Source organism: Aulostomus chinensis, chromosome 17 (genome assembly GCF_037954235.1).
Source record: "Aulostomus chinensis isolate RoL2024-O1b breed Wild chromosome 17, RoL_Achi_v1.0, whole genome shotgun sequence".
NCBI classification, from domain to species: domain Eukaryota; kingdom Metazoa; phylum Chordata; class Actinopteri; order Syngnathiformes; family Aulostomidae; genus Aulostomus; species Aulostomus chinensis.
This window is the reverse complement of record NC_141336.1, coordinates 26,938,092-26,960,526: the sequence shown is the minus strand read 5'-3', so window position 1 is coordinate 26,960,526 and position 22,435 is coordinate 26,938,092. Positions and strand designations below refer to the sequence as shown.

The following is a 22,435-nucleotide window of genomic DNA, read 5'->3' as shown; positions in this document are numbered from 1 at the left end:
TCTATCTATCCATCTATCTATCTATCTATCTATCTATCTATCTATCTATCATCTATCTATCTGTCTATCTATCATCTGTCTATCTGTCTATCTATCCATCTATCTATTATCTATCTATCATCTATCTAACTATCTATCTATCTATCTATCTATCTGTCTATCTATCATCTATCTATCTGTCTATCTGTCTATCTATCTATCTGTCCATCTATCTATCTATCTATCATCTATCTATCTGTCTATCTATCTGAACAACCCTCCTTCTGGATACGTTACCCACAATCCTCCAAACTGTCTATCAGCTCAAACCCTCAAACCCTATGATTTTTCCATTTCACACCTTTTGTCATGGTATTAAGTGTTTGTGCCACTATGACATCATGTGACATCATTTTTGTAGAAGGTTTCACCAAACACAATTTATTGTTACTTATATCAGGTCATATCTGTTTATTTCATCGGCTGAGAGATTCAAAAGGCAAACAACTGACGCAGACAGTCAGCTGGTAGATGAATCATCCAGTAATCCAAGCGTCACTGGTTCGACCCCCAGTTAACACAGGACTCTCATCCAAGCGTCTGACAGCAAAAATACTGAGCCCTGCATTAATCCTGATCGTGCATAACATGAAAATACAAGCTTCAATCAAAAGAAGCCTGTCCTTTATTCATTGTCTGGTACCTGATTCGGTAAATGACTTGGAAGTTGTTAAAAAAATTTGCCCAACAAAATTAATCTGAAATGAAAAAAGGCAATAAAATGCAGTTAAAAGACACGTGTCCTATATTTTCAATGTAGTACAAATTTCTACTACTGAAATGTGTGGTTAATGGAATATTTCGTATTTGTAAGGTTATTTCTCGTAATAGTCAAGTCAATTTTATTTCTACAGCGCCAAATCACAACAAAAGTTATCTCATGACACTTTACAAATAGAGCAGGTCTGGAACCACGCTCCTTCAATGAATTTACACCCTACAATTCTCCATCAGCAAGCACATCCTGCAACAATGTAATAATGGAAGTACTTTTATTTTGAAGGGATAATGGAGGAAGTACACTGCAGAAACTGAGGTAAAATTATCCAACATCGGGATAACCATTATCGCATTGAAAGAGATGTACTATTTTGTGAGAAACATCTGGGCAGTGTGCTCTTGTGTTTTGGTTACTCTCCCACCACCAGGGGGAGTAGTGTTGCTGCCAAGTAGTTCACACTCCTTAGCTTGTCACAGAAGAACAGGTATGGACGCTGTTTATTGTAGAGACCTTAGTGATTCATCTCCATTGTATTCAGAATATTTTCATCATGTTGTAAGCCTCATGGTTACAAGTCCCACCTTGTGATTCCTATGACTAGAATGCTACAAAAACTTTATTGATCAAGAAGTAAAAGCTAAGAAATAAAAGAGTCGATATCAGTCAACATTTCCTTTTTATGTTTACAAATCAAAGGTCATTTGTTTAAAACAAAAAAACCCCACTTGTTTGATTTAACTGATGCTGGAAAATGTATATGTGTTTCTCATTAATGTTACTTTTAAATGATCATTAAACATGCAAATTGAAGATCATTTCTGTCATTGAATTATAAATATTCAATTCAACATAATGAGGACATGCAGGCTCGTTGATGTACTGGATCATTTCACAAACTCAGAGCTGTAAGGCAGAACTCCGGGATTACTTGAACAATTCATGTTGAACTGTTGCCACATGACATCATGTGGCAACAGTTCAACATTGAGGTGGACTTCCAGAACATTTCTGACCTGAAATTGTCATTTGGCACCAAATGAAAGATTTCTCAACAACAGTTAAAGAACAATATTTCTCTCCTTTTATGCAGATGATACACAACTCAGCCAGGCACAGAGACGATGTCACTGCCACAGTGACCAATCACAGCTCAGCTCCTTCATTTTGCCACCTTCTCACTGGCTGTTTCAAATGGATTTTTGCCTCATTTGTGCTTCATGGCGATCTTCTCGGCCTTCTTTATGGCTCATTTCTTTGACCGCCTCATCAAGCAGCACTTAACTATCACCACGATGACAACGACCAGAACCACTAGCACTGCCACAGCAACCAGCACTGGGATCAAGATGTCAGACAACAGGCTATTGTCAGCCACTGGCAGCAAGTCCATGCATGCCTGTGAGTCTTCATCGTGGTGTTGGCCAGTCTGGTCAGAGCAGACACACCTGTAGGAGCCTTCGGTGTTCATGCAGGTGTGTTTACAAGCAGCGGTGGTGGCGCACTCGTCAGTATCCACACAGTGACCAGAGGTGTCTTTCCAGAAGCCGTCTCCGCAGGGCAGGCAGGCAGTCGTAAAATTGACGGGGGACCCATCTAGCATACGCCACATGGCAGGATGACCAGAACAGTGAAGCTCCAGCTGGACAGTGGACCAGCACTCCACCTGGATCCTGCTGCTGTTGTCCGGGTCCAGACTGAGGGAGCGTGCTTCTTTTGATGACGGATTGACACATGACTCCAACTCTGGGACTGGGTCAGGTCTCTGTTGTTGGCGTTTGTGCTCATTTTCTGGTTCTGGTGCATAAGGTTTGGATTCAGGTGCAGCTGGTTCTGTTGTAGCTGGTTTGACACTAGTTCCTCTGTCCTTGGGACTCAGCTTGCAGATGAACTGGTTCTGGTTCTTACAGCTTCTTGGAACCAGACTCAAGCTGCTCTTTCCTGCCATGTTGAGCTCCCCTGATAGCGCTGCACACCGAACTGTTGTGCAGGTGGGCTCTGGCTCCTCCCCCCAGTGGCTCACCTGTGTCTCCTCGCTGCCGTCAGTTGTCCACTTGAATCCTCTCAGTGGCAGTATGGGGACAACACACTCGTTCTTTGCTTTCTTCAGACCGACCCAGAGGGTGAATTTTGCCTGCTTCAGACCAGACACCAGCCGAAGGATTTCATTGACCTCGTGCTCAGTGACAAGGGTGGTGAGGACACCAGGAGAGCAGGTGTCCGTCGCCTGGTCGAAAGTGGCATTTGTACGGTAGAGGGTGTAGTGTGGCACAGAGGCCAGTTCAGCAGAGACATATATGAGTAGAACGACGGTCCAAAGGTGAATGCAGCAGAGCAGAGATGCCATCTTCCCAGACTCCTCCTTTGATGATACCACTGTCAAAACAGATGAAGATGGAGGACAATTAACTTGTTGGCCTTTTACAAAAACTAGTGTGTTCATCAAGTAAGTACACGAGTAGAATTGATTTACATCACACGTCTCAGAGAGAACTCCTGCAATATGCAAAATGCAATAAAAATACAAAGTGCAGTAAGTGAAAATACACACAATACTACTAAAATATCACAGCCATAGAGAGTCCATTTAGTCACCTAGTGACAGAAGGTGCAGCTCTCAAGTCCTTTGGAACCACTTCACCATCGAGGTGCCACAGACTCAAACGCTCTTTTGCCTTTCGTTCTGAGGCTGGTACGGGAAACCACCAGGCCCAGATCAGGCCTCAGGGGCCTGCTAAGAGCATGGATGTGGAGCAAATCAGACAGGAATCCAGGTGCCTCAGCTTGCAGGGCTCAAGAGGTGATCACCAGAACCTTGAACTGAATCCTGATAGTTATGGGAAGGCAATGCAAGGACTGTTTAATGGACCTGGTCAGCAGGCTTGGGGTAGTGTTCTGAACCTGCTGGAAACAATCTCAGGATGCTTCGCCAATGGAATGTTTCAATAGTTAGTCCTGGAGAACAGTTTCTTTTCACTTTGATGAAGGTGATCTGTTGCAGCACCCAGGAGTAAGACCTGTTGAAGCAAGAGCAGCTGTCCCATGGGGTTACTGGGTCAATTCCGTGTGACCTCTAGCTTGGTTGGGTGCCATATTCGTGGGTTGAAAGCTGGGTTTTAAGACAAGACTAGACCAGACTAGTTAAGACTAATAGATGCCGCTGCAAGGGGCTGCTGCGGCCTGGATCTCTTCATGTAGATGCCAGTTTGTCTTCCACATTTGGTTTCCTTTGTTCCAAAGACAGTTAAGTTCTTATTGATGAGGCCGGTCTAGTTAATAGTAGTTCAGACTAAGACGAGGCCAGTACAATCCAGTTAAAGCTAGATAAGTTAAGACTAGTGAACCAAGTGTGTGTGTGTGTGTGTGTGTGTGTGTGTGTGTGTGTGTGTGTGTGTGTGTGTGTGTGTGTGTGTGTGTGTGTGTGTGTGTGTGTGGGTGGGTGGGGGGGGTGCTGTGTAATCACATCCACAAGTTTCTGTGTGTCATGATGCTTGACTGCACTGGGAGGTCTCCTGAGGCACTGATCAGATCCTCACAACCGAGTTAAATGATGTGCTTCCTCGACAGCAGGGTGCCGGTGAGGCCGATGCTCATGAGCAGCTGCTGACAGTTGACCCGATGTTTTCCTTTGAGCTATTGAAGTTTTTATCCAAGTGTAACTCTTCAGCTCCTGTTAGATAATACAACTCCCACATCCAGGAAAAAAGTGGGACGGTTTGTTAAACTCGCTACCAACATACCTAATCACTGTCATTCTAACTTCCTGTTGGACAACTTAAATGCCTTGTCCACGTCATTCTAACTTCCTGTTGGACAACTTAAATGCCTTGTCCCCGTCATTCTAACTTCCTGTTGGACAACATAAATGCCTCGTCCCCGTCATTCTAACTTCCTGTTGGGACACATAAATGCCTTGTCCACGTCATTCTAACTTCCTGTTGGACAACATAAATGCCTCGTCCCCGTCATTCTTCTAGCTTCCTGTTGGGACACATAAAGGCCTTGTCCCCGTCATTCTAACTTCCTGTTGGGACACATAAAGGCCTCGTCCACGTCATTCTAACTTCCTGTTGGACAACATAAATGCCTCGTCCCCGTCATTCTAACTTCCTGTTGGGACACATAAAGGCCTTGTCCACGTCATTCTAACTTTCTGTTGGACAACATAAATGCCTAGTCCCCGTCATTCTAACTTCCTGTTGGACAACATAAATGCCTTGTCCCCGTCATTCTAACTTCCTGTTGGACAACATAAATGCCTTGTCCCCGTCATTCTAACTTCCTGTTGGACAACATAAAGGCCTTGTCCCCGTCATTCTAACTTCCTGTTGGACAACATAAATGCCTAGTCCCCGTCATTCTCACTTCCCGTTGGACAACATAAATGCCTCGTCCCCGTCATTCTAACTTCCTGTTGGACAACATAAATGCCTCGTCCCCGTCATTCTAACTTCCTGTTGGGACACATAAATGCCTTGTCCACGTCATTCTAACTTCCTGTTGGACAATATAAATGCCTTGTCCCCGTCATTCTAACTTCCTGTTGGACAACATAAATGCCTCGTCCCCGTCATTCTAACTTCCTGTTGGACAACATAAATGCCTAGTCCCCGTCATTCTAACTTCCTGTTGGACACATAAAGGCCTCGTCCACGTCATTCTAACTTCCTGTTGGACAACATAAATGCCTAGTCCCCGTCATTCTAACTTCCTGTTGGACAACATAAATGCCTAGTCCCCGTCATTCTAACTTCCTGTTGGACAACATAAATGCCTTGTCCCCGTCATTCTAACTTCCTGTTGGACAACATAAATGCCTTGTCCCCGTCATTCTAACTTCCTGTTGGACAACATAAAGGCCTTGTCCCCGTCATTCTAACTTCCTGTTGGACAACATAAATGCCTAGTCCCCGTCATTCTCACTTCCCGTTGGACAACATAAATGCCTCGTCCCCGTCATTCTAACTTCCTGTTGGACAACATAAATGCCTCGTCCCCGTCATTCTAACTTCCTGTTGGGACACATAAATGCCTTGTCCACGTCATTCTAACTTCCTGTTGGACAATATAAATGCCTTGTCCCCGTCATTCTAACTTCCTGTTGGACAACATAAATGCCTCGTCCCCGTCATTCTAACTTCCTGTTGGACAACATAAATGCCTAGTCCCCGTCATTCTAACTTCCTGTTGGACACATAAAGGCCTCGTCCACGTCATTCTAACTTCCTGTTGGACAACATAAATGCCTAGTCCCCGTCATTCTAACTTCCTGTTGGGACAACATAAATGCCTCGTCCCCGTCATTCTAACTTCCTGTTGGGACACATAAATGCCTCGTCCCCGTCATTCTTACTTCCTGTTGGACAACATAAATGCCTCGTCCCCTTCATTCTAACTTCCTGTTGGGACAAATAAAGGCCTTGTCTCCGTCATTCTAACTTCCTGTTGGACAACATAAATGCCTCGTCCCCGTCATTCTAACTTCCTGTTGGGACACATAAATGCCTCGTCCATATTGAACCCTACTTGACAGTGGGTTACTTGTGAAAAGCACTTTAATGAATATTTTAGAAAAAATGTGAATGAGATGGGAAACTACTGCAGATTCACCGCTCGACTTACCAATGAACGTAACCTTTGTGCCTTTAATGGTCCAGTTTTAGTCCAATTCCTCTTCTGCTCCACAGTAGCGCTGCTGACAGACTCACTGGTGGATTTGGGTTGCTACCCTCTCCAGGTCAGGAAATGTGTCTTGATTTGGTGTGGCTGTTTCCAGCAGAGAGAACTATTTTGATTGATTAGATATCCATTAGAAATGAGAAGCAGGAAGACTACAGTCTCTGATAAACATCACAAAGGTCCATGAAGGGGTCCCTGGATGAGTCTCCACTCTCCTTAAGATCCTTGAAGGGGTTCAAAGGGGTCTTATGGTGCCAGTACAGGAAGTCTCTCTCTCTCATGCATGCATAGCATCTGAACAAACAGTGGAAATGTGAGTTGACAGACACACACACACACACACACACACACACACAGAAGTGTTGTCATGGCAATCCAGATGCTTCCTGTTTCCTGGAGGAAGTTTATGAAGAATGGCAGGAAGATGAATTTCATTGGGGGAGGAGCAACAGCAAACCCTCTGTTACCACAGTGGCACTTCAACCAGTCAGTTTAGTTTCACTTCAAAAAACTGGATTAGAGTTCACCTGAACCAGTAGAACCAGTAGAACCAGCAGAACCAGTAGAACCAGCAGAACCAGTACAAAACAACACAAAAGAGATGTTGACTTCAGGGGAATTTTATTAGAAACACAATAACTTTTCGGTTCTTGTCTCATCAGTTCGTGATAAACAAGGTGGAGCTGCATGATCAGCTGACCGACGCACTCATAATCAGGCTGTTCTTTGATGATTTGCGGAACAACAGAAACTTCACGGATTCATCATCTTTGGTTCCGGGTTCTTAAAAGTTTGTATCTTCATTAGTTGCGTTTCATCTTTAGGGTTCGACCTTCTTTGCCTGACTGATCAATGAATCAATAAACACACTGATAGCCAGCTGTTGACAACAGGAAGTGAACTGGAGGAAACATTGTTCATGTTACACCTGATGACCTGTAAAATGAATGCCAGCTGTCACAAAGGTGACTGTTACCATGGTTACAGCTGGTCAGGCAGCTCAGTAACCCAGGCAACAGATGCAGGATGTCATGGGAGAAAGGTTTGTCGTGGTAGGCGGAGTCAAGCTGCGCTGGAGACGGCGAGCTTCTTCAGGTGGTCCATAAACACCTGCAGACTGACGTCATCGGTAAGGATGGGGGCACCAGACTCCTGCAGAGCAACGTGCACTCATTAATTCTGACAGTCCCAAGGTCAAAGGTTAAACATAGGTTCAAAGATCTCACCTGCCCCCAGGCGTACATGTTGTTGTGGGTCTGGGACGGGTTCACCTTGGAGAGCAGGAAGCGAGCCTGCAAGCATCATCATTATCACGGTACTATAATCGTTTCTTTGGTCAGGTGGTAACGAGACAAATATTAGACGGATGGAATGGACGTCAAATCAACTGAAATGATATAAGAAATGTGACGTTTAACTCCAGCAAAATTAAAGGTAATGAGAGAAACTGATTATGAAATCCAGTGTGGAGATTGGAATTTGTTGTGTGAGAGAGAGAAATGTACGGATGTGTGTGTGTGTGTGTGTGTGATGGCAGCCCACCTGGCTCCCTCCGTGCTCCGTGTCGATGTATCTGGGCATGGGGAAGCGAGTGTGCAGCAGCTCCTGAGCGTCGTCCACTGGAGCCTGAAGAAGATGCTTGAAATTCTCGTACTCAGGCATGTCCTGGTAGCCCGCCTTCCTCCACTGGGCCACCGTCTGAGCGCACACACATGACGTGAGCCAACACTTGGTTGTATTTGTACTTCAGTTTATTGCCACGTCTGGTTGGATGCCAACAAGCATTTCCCAGCCCCAGAGTTGTACTCTGAGCAGTGACAGCCAACTAGGATCTGAACTCATGTCACATTTATTCAATTCAAAAACTCTTTCAGTTAATAACGACTACATCCATCGACTACACAATCGACTACATCCACCTACTACATCCACCTACTACACCCAATCTACTACATCCATCGACTACACCCAATCTACTACACTCATCTACTACACAATCTACCATATCCATCTACTACACTCATCTACTACACAATCTACCATATCCATCTACTACACCCATCGACTACATCCATCTACTACACAATCTACAACACCCATCTATTACATCCATCGACTACATCCATCTACTACACAATCTACAACACCCATCTATTACATCCATCGACTACACCCATCTACTACACAATCTACAACACAATCTACTCCATCCATCTACTACACAATCTACTCCATCCATCTACTACACCCATCTACTACACAATCTACTACACCCATCTACTACACCATCTACTACATCCATCTACTACACCCATCGACTACACGATCTACTACACCCAATCTACTACATCCAGCGACTACACAATCTACTACATCCATCGACTACACCCACCTACTACATCCATCGACTACACAATCTACTCCATCCATCTACTGCACAATCTGCTACACAATCTACTACATCCATCGACTACACCCATCTACTACACAATCTACTACATCCATCGACTACACAATCTACTACACCCATCGACTACACAATCTACTACACCCATCTACTCCATCCATCTACTACATCAATCTACTACACCCATCTACTACACCCATCTACAACACCCATCTACTACACAATCTACAACACCATCTACAACACCCATCTACAACACAATCTACAACACCCATCTACAACACAATCTACAACACCCATCTACAACACAATCTACAACACCCATCGACCACACAATCTACTACACCCATCGACTACACAATCTACTACACCCATCTACTCCATCCATCTACTACATCAATCTACTACACAATCTACAACACCCATCTACTACACAATCTACAACACCCATCTACAACACAATCTACAACACCCATCTACAACACAATCTACAACACCCATCTACAACACAATCTACAACACCCATCTACTACACAATCTACAACACCCATCTACTACATCCATCTACTACACAATCTACTACACCCATCTACTACACAATCTACAACACCCATCTACTACACAATCTACAACACCCATCTACAACACAATCTACAACACCCATCTACTACACAATCTACAACACCCATCTACTACATCCATCTACTACACAATCTACAACACCCATCTACTACATCCATCTACTACACAATCTACTACACCCATCTACTACATGACACACTAGTCTACTGCACTGATAGGGTCAGGGTTGTCCTCTAAGCCCACCCCTGACCCTTGGTCATACACCCTTGGTGTTCCTCTCTGATGTTCAGTTCACTCCAGGTACCAACAGTACTTGACTCTTAGCAGATGTTGCTCTCATTATTTTGAGTCACATCAAGAAGGCTGGAGGTGAAGTTGAACAGTTTCCTGGCTGGGGCGCCAATTCCTGCTGTGAGTGAGTGAGTGAGTGAGTGAGTGTACCTCTCCATGGTAGATGAGGATCTGGAAGAATGTGTCCATCAGCAGGATTCTGTCAGGTAGGATGCTGCTGCTGTCCAGTAGGACAGGCTGAAACACACAATCACTAATCAATCAATAAAGACTGTGTGTGTGTGCGTGTGCGTGTGTGTGTGTGTGTGTGTGTCCCACCTCAGGTGGACCATTGAAGGAGTAGGCATAGAGGACGGGCTGTACCATGATGAGTGCCTGCGTCAGGTCGTGGCGGTTGAACTGGTGTCTATAGTAGGAACTCTCGTCAGGACTGTTGTTGAACACCTGCAGGAAGGGCGAGCGCCGCAAGTGGAACATGAACTGAAATGTGGAGTTCAACAAGAGATGAATGAAACAGATTAATAAAAAATGCAAACAATAAACATTCATGTTTTATTTCTATGTGTGTGAATATGGTCATTAAAAAAAACATGCTTCTTTCTCTCCCTGTTCGCTACATGTGCAGCTCTACTGGACGGTGTTGGGCAGTATTATGGAGAATATTATGGGATGTGGATCACCTGAGGGTAGAGGGAGAAGGTCTCAGAGAACCTGAATGAGTTGGGATCATCTTTGTGGTAATCTCCAAACTTCTGACACTGAAGACACACATTCAATCAGTCAACCAACACACACACACACACACTCAGTGTTCAGGAATGCAGTATTGAAAGTGTGTGTTTGTCAAGAATAATCACCAATCTGATCAGTTGCCTGTCCAGCCACCTGAGGACGTCAGGTCCCTCCTCTGTCTCCGCCCGGTACACTGCCAACCTCGCCATCAAGATGGCTGCCGCCTCCTGATCAAAGGACGCTGCGATGCTCTGGATCTGAGTCTGGGCGTCAGCCCAGCTGAGAGCGGCCAGACATTATTCATCATGACATCACGACCTCACCACAGACCACCTTCTCTATTCATTAATAATCAAATTTACGGTTTTAGCAAACAGAAGTATTGTCTTGATGATTGATTTGTAAACCTCTTGGTTTTTTGTAGTCTTTGGTGATTTTCTAATCTGCTCTTATTTCCAGAGCAGCTACAGAAAAAGGAAAAAAGACAGTTACTCTAAATTCAATTTTTCTGCCTTGTATATTTTTCTTGTTTGTACCAAATATTACAGGAACTTTTAACTGAGAGCCAAAAGATCAAGACCCTCTTTGTCCTAGCCCCAAGCCTGGATGCTAACCCTTCCCACCCCTTCCTAGTCATTGTGCTAAACTAATTAGCATGGGTCTGAGCTCTGGGGACAATAGATAATATGAGACTTTCCCAGGTAACAAGTTTCTTTCAGAAACGCAGTTATTTTCTCATTTCAGGCACCAGTGCAACGGTGCTAGCATGTACTCTTACTTTCTGGCAACAGTGGACACTCGGATGCGTCTCTGTCCTGACGAGTGCTGATACTGTGTCACGAACTGCAGAGCTCCTCGGCCTCCCTGAGGAATCGGAGCGTTGTGCTGCAAGGGTTAGCAGATCAATCACACGATCAATAGTCAAACATTCCGATCGATCACCTGGTCAATAATCAGGCTGATTATCGATGACATTTTGATGAGTCAAACTGCACATCAGTAGATTGATCCATTAATTTCAACTTGCGGTATCACATAGGTGATCACCTGAAAAGTGAACACACACACCTTCATCTTCAGGGCAGATTCCTGCTCTCTGATTGGCTGCTTCACATCCGAGTCTACCCATATCCGAGTCTACCCATAGCTGCCTGAGCATGATAATGATGATGATGACACACCTGCAAACTGTCATTACCTGAGTAAGGCAGTGCCACACACACACACACACACACACCTGGGGACATCACGACTATATCCAATATCCAGTGTGTCATCGAAGCAACAGGTGACTGACAGGTGAACCATAGCAACATTTCCACAGGAGCCACACCCACAGCATGACACGCCCCTGCTGGCTGTCTTTTCTCTCAGACACACTGAGACACACTGAGACTCCAAGTGCTGTGATCAGATTAGCAGGTGAGCAATGACACCACCACCATCTGGCTTAATGTCGAACACGTCACTTGACAGGACGCAAGATCTACTTTTCTTTGAACTTCTTCGGGGTCTGTTTGAATTGATTGAACCAGACAGGAAGTGATTTCACCAGGTTGAAGACACACAGATGAGTGTTTGATTTATTGTGAAAAGACAGGGATATTTTGAAGAGATTCAGCAACTTCCTTGATCTTTGATATGCAACCTCAACTGGACTCTTACTGTGAAAATTCTAAGACAGAAGAAGATAGTAGCATCTAGTGGACGACACAGGAACTGCAAGGTTCTGGGGTCTTACAGTGGCTGATATGTGATGTAATACTTCCTGCTCTATGAACCAGTTTAAACATGGCGGATGCTCTACGGATGCTGTACGCCATCCTGATGGTTCTCTCAGCTGTGGCCTCCATCAGCGGGAACCTCCTCCTCCTGCTGGTGCTCCTCCTCAACAGGGAACTCCACACTGACACACTGGGCCTGATGGTCAGCGTCAGCCTCAGTGACCTGGCACTTGGACTCTCCACTGTTTCCTTTGGAGCTCAAAACAGCCTGACACGACCTGCTGGCTACCACAGCGAGGGCGCTGTGTGTCAGGCCAGTGGCTTCACCTTCCTCCTCCTGCAGACATCCTGCATCCACCCGCTCACGTGGGCCACCATTGACAAGTTCACAGAAATCTGCTTTGCTCTCAGCTACCGCAGCATCTGGACCACCAGCCGGAGCCGAGTGGTGCTGGTCCTGGTGTGGACCTTCTGCCTGGTCAACGCCACCCTCCCCCTGCTAGGCTTTGGCAGCTACACCTACAGCAACTCACAGTTCCTCTGCAGCCTGAGCTTCACGCCTGACGACAAATACTTCGTGGTGCTTTGGATGTCTACAGGCATCGTGCCGCCGATCCTCACCATGTGGCTAGGAAGCAGGCCAGGAGGGGAACATTCACCTGCAATGAGCTGCACTGCTTCTACGTTCTTGCCAAGAACTACCTGAGGAGTTCTGTTGCCATGGTGACCATCTCAGGTGGGTTCATGCTTTGCCCTCCACCACTAGCCCCTCTCACATTCCCCACTAGTCCCTCGCCTTCCACTACTAGTTCCTGAACCTTTCTGACTCATCCCGAGATCCCTAGCTAAACTGAGCATCTGATTCGGTCATGTGACTTTTCTGTCTGCAGTGTGTCTTCTCGTCTGCTGGCTCCCTTTCGTCTCAGTATGTCTGTACGAGACATTCAGTTGAAACCAGAGTCCTGCTGTGGTGTCCGCACTCTCTACCTGGCTGGTTTTGGTCCAGTGCTGCCTTCAATCCCTGGATCACCTGCATGTTGCAGGCATAAGTGCAACTCCAAAGTCTCCCTTACGCTAGGAAGCATCACAACTGTTGCTTTGGTACAGCCCTGTTTTTTTTTTTTTTTTTTTAAATCTCCAGCAGGTACAGAGCAGTGGTCGGTAGCAGCATGAGCAAGAATACTAACACTTAGATGTGTCTGAGTTCAGATACGTCCCTGGAGACCCGCCCCCAGAGCTCCGTCATCCACCTGGATGCAGCCAATCACATCAGCACAACAGTAACGACACACCCACCTTCTTAATCCAAAACAACACCACTGTAATCAGAGGAAACACCGACATTTCTGCGATCATCACCATGATTGTCATCAGAAACACCAAGAACCATACTGCCATTCTAGGTGGCCATCTTGGTCCCACAATCTAAATACAGACTTTTATTTGAGCTGTGTTGTTTGTCAGCCAGGACTTGTCAGTAGCATCAGCCTTCAGACAAGTAACAAATAACAGACCCTGTCAAATTCAAAGGTCAGGGGGTCATACCTGGTTGACCACCTCAAAGTAGAGCGATAGCGTGGTGGTGGGGTCCAGACCACAGATCTTCCACTGACATGTTCCTCCGGTGCCGATCTCCTAAAGTGAACAAAGTGGAGGGTGAACACCAACTTCACAACAACAATCAAGCTGAACTCTGCTAGCTAGCTGATAATGAATCCCCTCCTCCTGCACTTGACCAGATGAAGGTTTGGACTCTCTGGATCCTCTTACCATTACTTTTAATACCTATACCAAGGAAGTCATGTGACTGGTTGGCTTTGCCTGTTGGCAGGAAAGCCACAAGTTCTAAACAGATTTTCACGATAATTTCACCTGCACTAAATAACATCTGCTGAAGGTTGTTTGTGGGGACCCCAGGGCTCCATGTTGGGACACTTAATGTTTTCATAAATCAATAACTTAGTTGTAAGTCGTAAAACTTCAATTAAAGCTGTTGTTATTGTACATGGGACACACCTCCCTCTGGTTCAACTGGCACTACGCAATGATTAGAATCAGACTCTTCATCCAAAAAGCGTAAATGTAAAATTGTGCCATAGACTAACAAATCATTTACCAGTACAAGCACTGATTTGCTCTCAGCCTGAGAGAGACCTTGTGCCCTGACTGAGAGAAAAAGTCCTGAATATTCCTCCTTCATGTCCTCACTTGCTCTGTGGTTCCTTGGACCCAGCTTCTACCTGGGACCACCTTAACTGACGTGGTTCGGCCAGTAGGATAGAAGCTAAATTCAAGTTTACACTACTAACACGAGTGTCAGCTGTTGTTTGATTCTAGTCACACTATTTTTGAGGGAAAACTTCTGACAAATGAAGTGATTGAAAGAGAAAATACATTTCTCTGAGTACTTGTATCAGACTTTGTCCCTACCGATCACAGGACCTAACAACTGATAGGCCTCGTATCTGCAGTTAAATCCTCTGACGACAGGTAGCGGGCCCATCGAGGTCAAAGGTTAACTGTGTGTTTTGTGAAGACGTACATTCTCAGAGACACAGGGTCCTTTAGCATTCAGGGACACACATGGTCCGATGGCGCCTGACACCTTGATCTCTCTTGACGTCTGAAACAGATCACACAATGGGAAGTGGGCGTGGCCTCTGTGTAAAAGCTGTTTTGAGTGGGATGAGTGGTCAGTGAATGAGGAGGTGAGGTGCGGCCTGTGTGTGCAGGTGGTGTGGGGGCGTGGCAAACCTTGACCTCCAGCGTTGCAGCGAAGGCCATCTTGAAGGATCCCTGGACATCTTTGGTAAAAACTCTCTGGAAGGTTTGTTTGAACAGTGATGTGTTGAAGGAGTCGGCCATCACCATGTAGCCTCTGAGGGCATGAGTGGACACACACACACAAACAAACCTTATCACATTTGGACAGCAAGTCTCCATCGTAGGAAAATGTAGCTAAGCTATTACACTTAACAACTGGCAACCCTTTATACCAATGATGCCTAAATGGCAAAGGATGAAGTTGGCCAGTACGACTCGTTTTTATAATTTGAAAAAGACAATCACTTTACAGAAAGTACAGTGTCTCTGTTCCGCAGGTGCATCCTGGTACTTCACTCAGCGGTCAGTCATTAGGTCGCACCCCCCTTCACAGCCTCTATTACCAATTAATTATAATCAAGGACTCAAATAACCTGAAAGGACTGACACCATCTTTGGAAAAAAATGTACTTGATGAGAGGTTTAGCACATCATCCTGTGAGACTATGTTATGTTCGTAAAGGTGCTTCCACAGTCACACATCCCACTGATGGAAACTCCTTCACAATAAAAACATAAACACTACCTGTCAGAAGTGTGGACCCACCTTCTCATTCAATGTTTCCTCTTTGTTTCTGCTACTTGCTACATTCTAGTTTCATCCTGAAGACATCAAATCTCTGAAGCAGATCAATGGAATCATGGAGCAAAGACAGAATTGTTCAGAACTGTAAACCTGTTTTATATTCCAGCTCCTCAAAGTCGCCTCCCTCTGCTTCGCTGCAGCGCTGCAAACCCTCGTCCTTCTCTCAGGGAGCTTCATGATGTCATCACCTGAAATGGTTCCCCCTCTCAGGTTCACCTTGTCAGGGTTCAGTGGAGGAGTTTCCTGCCTTCTTCCTGGTTGGGCGCATCAGTTGAGCTGAGCAGAAGTCAGGCTGCTCCCCAGCTGACAGCTCTGTTTGACCACTGCTAGAATTCATGTCATGGCAGGAACCATCAGCTCAGTAGAGAGGAGCCACGTCCATCAGTGCTCTAAGACCTGAAGGTCACTCAGTCCTGGAAACTGGAAAACTTTGAATGCGTCCCTGAGTGCAGTCGTAAAAACCATCAAGCGCCACCATGAAACCGGCTCACATGAGGACGGCCCAGGAGAGGAAGACCAAGAGTCTCCTCTGCTGCTAAGGAGGAGTTCATCCCAGTCCCCAGCCTCAGGAATCACCAGTTAACAGCTCCTCAGACTGGAGCCCAGATGAACGCCTCAGAGTTCTGGTAGCAGACACGTCTCTGCACCAATGGTTCAGAGGAGACGGCGCCAATCAGGCCTTGATGGTCCAACAGCTGCTAAGAAACCACCACTTATTCAAACTGAAGGCCCACTGAACCAACATGGCTGCCACAGCATCCTGCAGCAACACGCCATCCCATCCCGTCTGCGTTTAGTTGGACCGTCATGATGTTTCAGCAGGACGACGACCCAAACACACCTCCAGGCTGTGTGAGGGCTACTTGACCAAGAAGGAGAGTGATGGAGGGCAGCCCAGGAGACCTGGCCTCCAGTCACGTGACCTGAACCCAGTCCAGATGTTTGGGATGAGATGGAGTGCAGAGTGAAGGCCAAAGGACCAACAAGTGCTCAGCACCTCTGGAACTCCTTCAAGACTGTTGGAGAACCGTTTCAGGTGATGACCTCATGAAGCTCAAGGAGAGAACGCCAAGAGTGAGCAGAGCAGGAGTCAGAGGGAGGCTGTTGAGAAGAACCTAGAACGTAGAACCTGTTGGAGTTCTTTCATGATTTGATGACTACAGAATTCCAGATGTGTTCATTCATAGTTTTGATGCCTTCAGTGAGGACCGACAATGTAAACACTCAGAAAATAAAGAGGAACCAGTAAAAGAGGAGGCGTGGCCACACTTCTGACTGGTAGTGTAAATAACAAAAAACTGAAAGGTGGGGGTTGTCTACTGCAGCAGCGCCATGCTGACCACCTGGAAAGTGTTATTGTGACATGTGTGTGTACCCGGTGTAGTTAGTGCAGCACTTCATCTCCAGCAGGCCGGTCTGGTCAAGAGCACAGGCGTAGATGTCAATGATGTGACCACTGGTGGACGCTCTGTTAGCCAGTGACTCATAGTGCTACAACACACACACACACACACACACACACACACACACACACACACACACACACACACTTAGCACTAGTCCATCCTGTAACCTCGGACTAAAAAAAGAAAAAGGCTCCCTCTCTCACCTTGGTGGCTTTCTTCATGAACTTTGCATTATCCTTCTCGATGTCATGCCATGACCGAATCGGCGTCTTCAGTTCGTCTCCCACCACCATGCCAGGACCCTGCGTTGCCGGGCCGCCAATGAATGTCATAATGCGAGCACCTGTGTTTGGGAAGGTGCACTGTGGGTAAAACACAAAAATCAGATGCTGAGATGTAGTGGGAGGAGGTGCCAGCAGGTCATTACTGATCCCAGTTCTACCGGCCAGTGGGTCTTGGTCAGGTTTGAATCAAGACAATGGTCCATACCACTGCGGCTGTTGTTTAGCTGTGTGTTGCTGGGACACATTGTAAAGAGTCTCACACCATTCTGGCTTTGGTTGCTGGAGAGCAGCAAGGTAAGGCTGACGTAGCGTCAGACCAGACGTAGACCTGTTGATATGGCCACCCTGGAAAAACCCTCCATCAATGTCTCATTACCTCCAGCAGACCAACAGCGATGGACAGTGCCACACCCAGTGAGCGCAGCGGCCTCTTCCCCTGCGTGACAGGCCAGGGATCCCGCTGCAGCTCCCCCAGGAGGTCAGTAAGGTTCATGTCGATCTTCTGCACGGGTTGCAGGAACCTGTCAGAGACAAGGGTGCAAGTTTACTTCTTGTTGTCTTCTTGGCATTTCCACAACCCCCTCGAGTTCCTAGACCCCAGTGTTACATCACATGCCATCTATTTATGCGTGTGTGTGTACCTGTTAGACAGAGGCTGTTGAGCAGTTTGAGGTCCTCGTGCCTGAGAGGTCACTGGTTTGGACAAACCCAGCATCTCCTGCAGAATCACACAACAATTTGGAACTCATCAGCACAAAGTGATCTAGCTAGGGTTAGGGTCAAGGCAAAGCAGAACAGACTAGCTGTGGCTCCATCTCTTGGGCTGAAAGGTCTCTCCTGCGTGTCATCCAGTCTACGTGTGTCTAAGTATGTTGGACAAGGTTCATACGGACCACAACGGAAAACTGACAGTACCGCCAGGAGCTCCAGTGATGGTGGATGAAACATGACACTGACAAAAAAAACGTGGTTTAGCACTCTGGCCAGGCTCAGGCTGGGAAGACTTCCGAATCTTCCAGGAGGAGCTGACTGGCTAGATGTCCCTCTAAGCCATGAACGGACTGGGGCGAGCAGTGGGGAGCTGATGCATGCCCTCTTGAGGACACGATAGCTTGCAAGTTAGCACTATTAGCTACCTTGAGACAGCGTTAGTCTGTTTAAATACCTGCAGCTGTTTAGCGTTCAGGTCTTTGGTCCCCCTGAAGACATAGCTTTTGGAGATCCCCTCACAGCCGAGCTCATGCACCTGAACCATGCGTCCAAAGGTGATAAGGCCAACCAGCACAGTGGGGGGCAGCAGGGAAAGGGACATTTGCAAAGACTCCTTCAGGGCTTGCAGGTCCTCGTCTTCCATACAGGTGTCCACCACATACAGGAAGACCAGTGGCATCTGGGGGCCTCGCTGAGGACAGATGCCACTCTGGGTTAACCATCAACATACCTGACAGTCGATTTATACCTGTCTGTCAGCCTCACCTGGACCACATACTCAATAGTGGAGAACTGTGGCAGCAGCTCAGCAGGTTGGTTCACCTCAGAGATGCCAGCGTAGGAAGGAGGAAACTGAAATGGACCAAACACACAAGCAGACTGAAGACGACTGGACCATCTACCCTCTGGTGACCTCACACATATGGAAGAACACATTCACCTGGTTCCTCTGGTAGCAGAAGTTACATGCCCACAGTTTGGCTCGGTAGTCCACCTGGCTGCAACACAGGTGAGACATTAACACAAGCCAAACAGTGAGCTGAACAGGTGTTGTACAGGTGAGCGTGCAAGCAATACACACCAGAGTGGGTTGAGTACGGCGCGGCAGGTTGCACGGCTGCAGAGAACTGGTTCGTACTGGATGGGTGGCAGGTCTGGTCGCTCCTTCAGCGGCGTGAAAAGCGTCGCCACTGGCACCACCATCCGCGTTGCCTCCAATCGACTGGATGGCCAGACATTCCAGCTGAAACGAACACCGTCACGCTCCTCGTTCTGAGCAATGTACTCTGGGAAGGTCGCCATGGTAAAGCAGGGCGACAAGGGGGTCAAGTGCAGGCTGGAGAGAGAGCGAGAGCAACATGTCAGTTGTGCTGTACCAGTGACCCATCAGGGCGACATCCGGCCCCAGGAAGCAGCCTCACACTGACTGACAGTAAACAGGACCACAGGTTTGTGTTGCTAGCCAGTGGGTTCATGCTGATGCCAGAAGTCTCCAGTCCCTTTGATGAATTCATGAAAGAAATTTGCCCGTAGAAGAAACAGCAACAGTCCTGATGTTGGCAGCTGGCTGCCCCAGTTACCATAGTAACCCTACTGGCTGAAGATGCTGTCTCATCTCTGGCTGTAAATGATGGAGCTGCCGCCCCCTCTGCTGGACACCTATGGCATGAAAACTTTTCGATCAATAACATCCATGTGATCAGTTTGATCGAGAGGAGACTGATCAGCAGGGCTGACCGGCAATAGCCTGGGGTTGGTGAGATGAACGACGATCCCCGCCAACGTGGAGTCCGATCAGCTGTTTACTTGGGATGTTTTTCATCTAATTAAGTTCTGGAGGTTCGATAGACTCCGCCCACCTAACGTCAATCAAACTCGGGTTTTTCTATCAGTTCAAACATCAAGGTCGCTGTTATTGGAGGACAACGTGATAAATTCAGTTGTCTCGGGCCGGTCAGAGGAGCTGAAGAACTTCAAGCACGGACAGCTCGTCCCCGTAGTGCAGGTGAACTGATCAACTAACCACGTCTCGAGGAACGCGAATAACTATGGTGACGTCAGCATGTAGATATTGGAGTCTTACCTGAACTCAGAAAATCTTTTCGACCTCGCAAGACTCCAATTAAATAGCAGAGCGACTCAAAGCTTGCAGAGCAGCTCGACGGCAGCGTCACGCAGGTAACACGTCACGATCCGACGGCCAGGTGAGCTGACTGGTACCGAGGGGGACTCGGGAGTCCGTTGGGTCCAGGTGAAGCTCGACACGCAGTCAAACCCTTAACTCGCAGCCGCCTCTTCTCTCCACTGACAACGAAGCAAAACAACATGGCGGCGGCCCGGCGCCACGTCAAGACGCAGACAGGAGTCACGCAGACGTGACGTCAGACTCAGACGCAACCTCGGAATCTGACGGAGTTGTTCAGGTTGTGTTCGCTGGCTGGTCCTGCGGAGGACAGAGAGATGAAACAACCAACCACTGAATGATGAACAAGCAGGTAAGTATGACATCATATGCTCCCACCTTAACCTCGTCCCATTCCAGAATCCCAGCGGTTGCGCTCCAGTGCCCACTTGAGTGCACGCACCTGGATATTCCGACCGCGCGTCGTCTCAACCACGAACCCGCACAGGGGAGGAAACGAGTCCGCCTCCAGGTCACCTGTCCTGACCCGGACCCCCGAGGCTCTGCAGAGAAACACGGGAACAGTAGAGAAACAACTTTATTGCAGCAAACTATCAAAATACAGAGATTCGAACATAAAAACCTGCATGACAACACCTTAAATTACCTGGTAATCGCTGTGCTCCCTCCCGACGCCCAGGTACTGTCCACCTTGCGGGGACGCGCGTCCCTGTGACGAATGTGCACCTGCCTCACCGCACCGACCGGAACCGGGGGCGGGAACTCTCGTTCCTCCTGCAGCTCTGAGCCGTCCCTGAAACACTCGGTCACGCTGGCACGCGTTCATGTGCTCTGAGTAAGGGCGCAAGTGTGTCCCTTTTCTTCAACAATCAAAAGTGCAGTGCGCTTGCTCTTCTGTAGTTACGGTAAGAACACAGCTGAGCAGTATTAGCCAAGGTATAAATCCAACAATGCATCACGTTAGGGGAGTTGATGAAAAGAACACAAGCTGGCGAAGTTTATTCCCTCCTATTAGGAGGCATAAAATGGCCGTCGCGGAAGGACGATGTAAATGTTTTCTCTTTGGTGACGAATGTATGAACGAATCATTAAACTCTTTATTCCATAAAGGTTCCACTGATCAAAGGTTCCAAGGTCGAGGATGACAGAAAACACAGGTGTGATGAGACCTTTTGTCTTTCGCCATGTTAGAATGGGATGGTGGCAAAGGTTGAATATCTTGGAGCCCGATGATGCGTCATTTTTCCTTCTCCCGTGGACTCCAATGGAAAAAAAACATGGGGTCGTTGGAAGGTGGGTGGATCCATTCATCCATCCACCTGGCCACGGATCCATCCATCCATCCACTGATCCATCCATCCATCCACCTGGCCACGGATCCATCCATCCATCCACTGATCCATCCATCCATCCACCTGGCCACGGATCCATTCATCCATCCACTGATCCATTCATCCATCCACCTGGCCACGGATCCATTCATCCATCCACTTATCCATTCATCCATCCACCTGGCCACGGATCCATCCATCCATCCACCTGGCCTCGGATCCATCCATCCACTTATCCATCCATCCATCCACCTGGCCACGGATCCATCCATCCATCCACCTGGCCACGGATCCATCCATCCATCCACTGATCCATTTATCCATCCACCTGGCCACGGATCCATCCATCCATCCACCTGGCCTCGGATCCATCCATCCATCCACGATCCATCCATCCATCCATCCACTTATCCATCCATCCACCTGGCCACGGATCCATCCATCCATCCACGATCCATCCATCCATCCACGATCCATCCATCCACCATCCATCCATCCACCTGGCCACGGATCCATCCATCCACCATCCATGATCCATCCATCCGGCCACGGATCCATCCATCCATCCACGATCCATCCATCCACGATCCATCCACCATCCACGATCCATCCATCCACCTGGCCACGGATCCATCCATCCATCCACGATCCATCCATCCATCCACGATCCATCCATCCATCCACGATCCATCCATCCATCCATCCACCTGGCCACGGATCCATCCATCCACCCACCATCCACGATCCATCCATCCACCTGGCCACGGATCCATCCATCCACCCACCATCCACGATCCATCCATCCATCCATCCACCTGGCCACGGATCCATCCACCATCCATCCACTGATCCATCCATCCACCTGGCCACATATCCATCCATCCATCCACGATCCATCCATCCATCCATCCACAATCCATCCATCCACGATCCATCCATCCACAATCCATCCATCCATGATCCATCCACCTGGCCATGG

At 47.5% G+C, this 22,435-nt stretch overlaps 2 protein-coding genes across 4 annotated transcripts; both read right to left on the bottom strand.

Moving 5' to 3' along the window:
• Positions 1-465: 465 nt before the first annotated feature.
• Positions 466-6,709, bottom strand: clec14a (C-type lectin domain containing 14A). Its single transcript, XM_086182490.1, has 2 exons — positions 6,380-6,709; positions 466-3,133 (listed from the first exon to the last, which is right to left on the bottom strand). Exon 2 carries the CDS (start codon positions 3,102-3,104, stop codon positions 2,007-2,009), a length of 1,098 nt encoding a protein of 365 aa, XP_086038616.1. The 5' UTR covers positions 3,105-3,133; positions 6,380-6,709; the 3' UTR covers positions 466-2,006.
• A 331-nt stretch (positions 6,710-7,040) lies between these two features.
• Positions 7,041-20,919, bottom strand: sec23a (Sec23 homolog A, coat complex II component). 3 transcript variants are annotated; one of them, XM_086182327.1, is made up of 22 exons: positions 20,772-20,919; positions 20,504-20,667; positions 20,066-20,425; positions 19,064-19,318; positions 18,923-18,980; positions 18,748-18,834; positions 18,437-18,673; positions 17,913-17,989; positions 17,648-17,792; positions 17,191-17,349; positions 16,957-17,072; positions 14,927-15,050; positions 14,715-14,795; positions 13,718-13,807; positions 11,227-11,333; positions 10,574-10,727; positions 10,397-10,474; positions 10,035-10,196; positions 9,867-9,953; positions 7,979-8,134; positions 7,663-7,728; positions 7,041-7,588 (listed from the first exon to the last, which is right to left on the bottom strand). In XM_086182327.1, exons 4-22 carry the CDS (start codon positions 19,282-19,284, stop codon positions 7,499-7,501), a joined length of 2,295 nt encoding a protein of 764 aa, XP_086038453.1. In that variant the 5' UTR covers positions 19,285-19,318; positions 20,066-20,425; positions 20,504-20,667; positions 20,772-20,919; the 3' UTR covers positions 7,041-7,498. The 3 variants fall into 3 exon arrangements, with proteins under 3 accessions (XP_086038453.1, XP_086038454.1, XP_086038455.1); XM_086182328.1 differs by lacking the exon at positions 14,715-14,795; XM_086182329.1 differs by lacking the exon at positions 7,041-7,588 and having other exon boundaries at positions 7,679-7,823.
• Between the last annotated feature and the right edge of the window lie 1,516 nt (positions 20,920-22,435).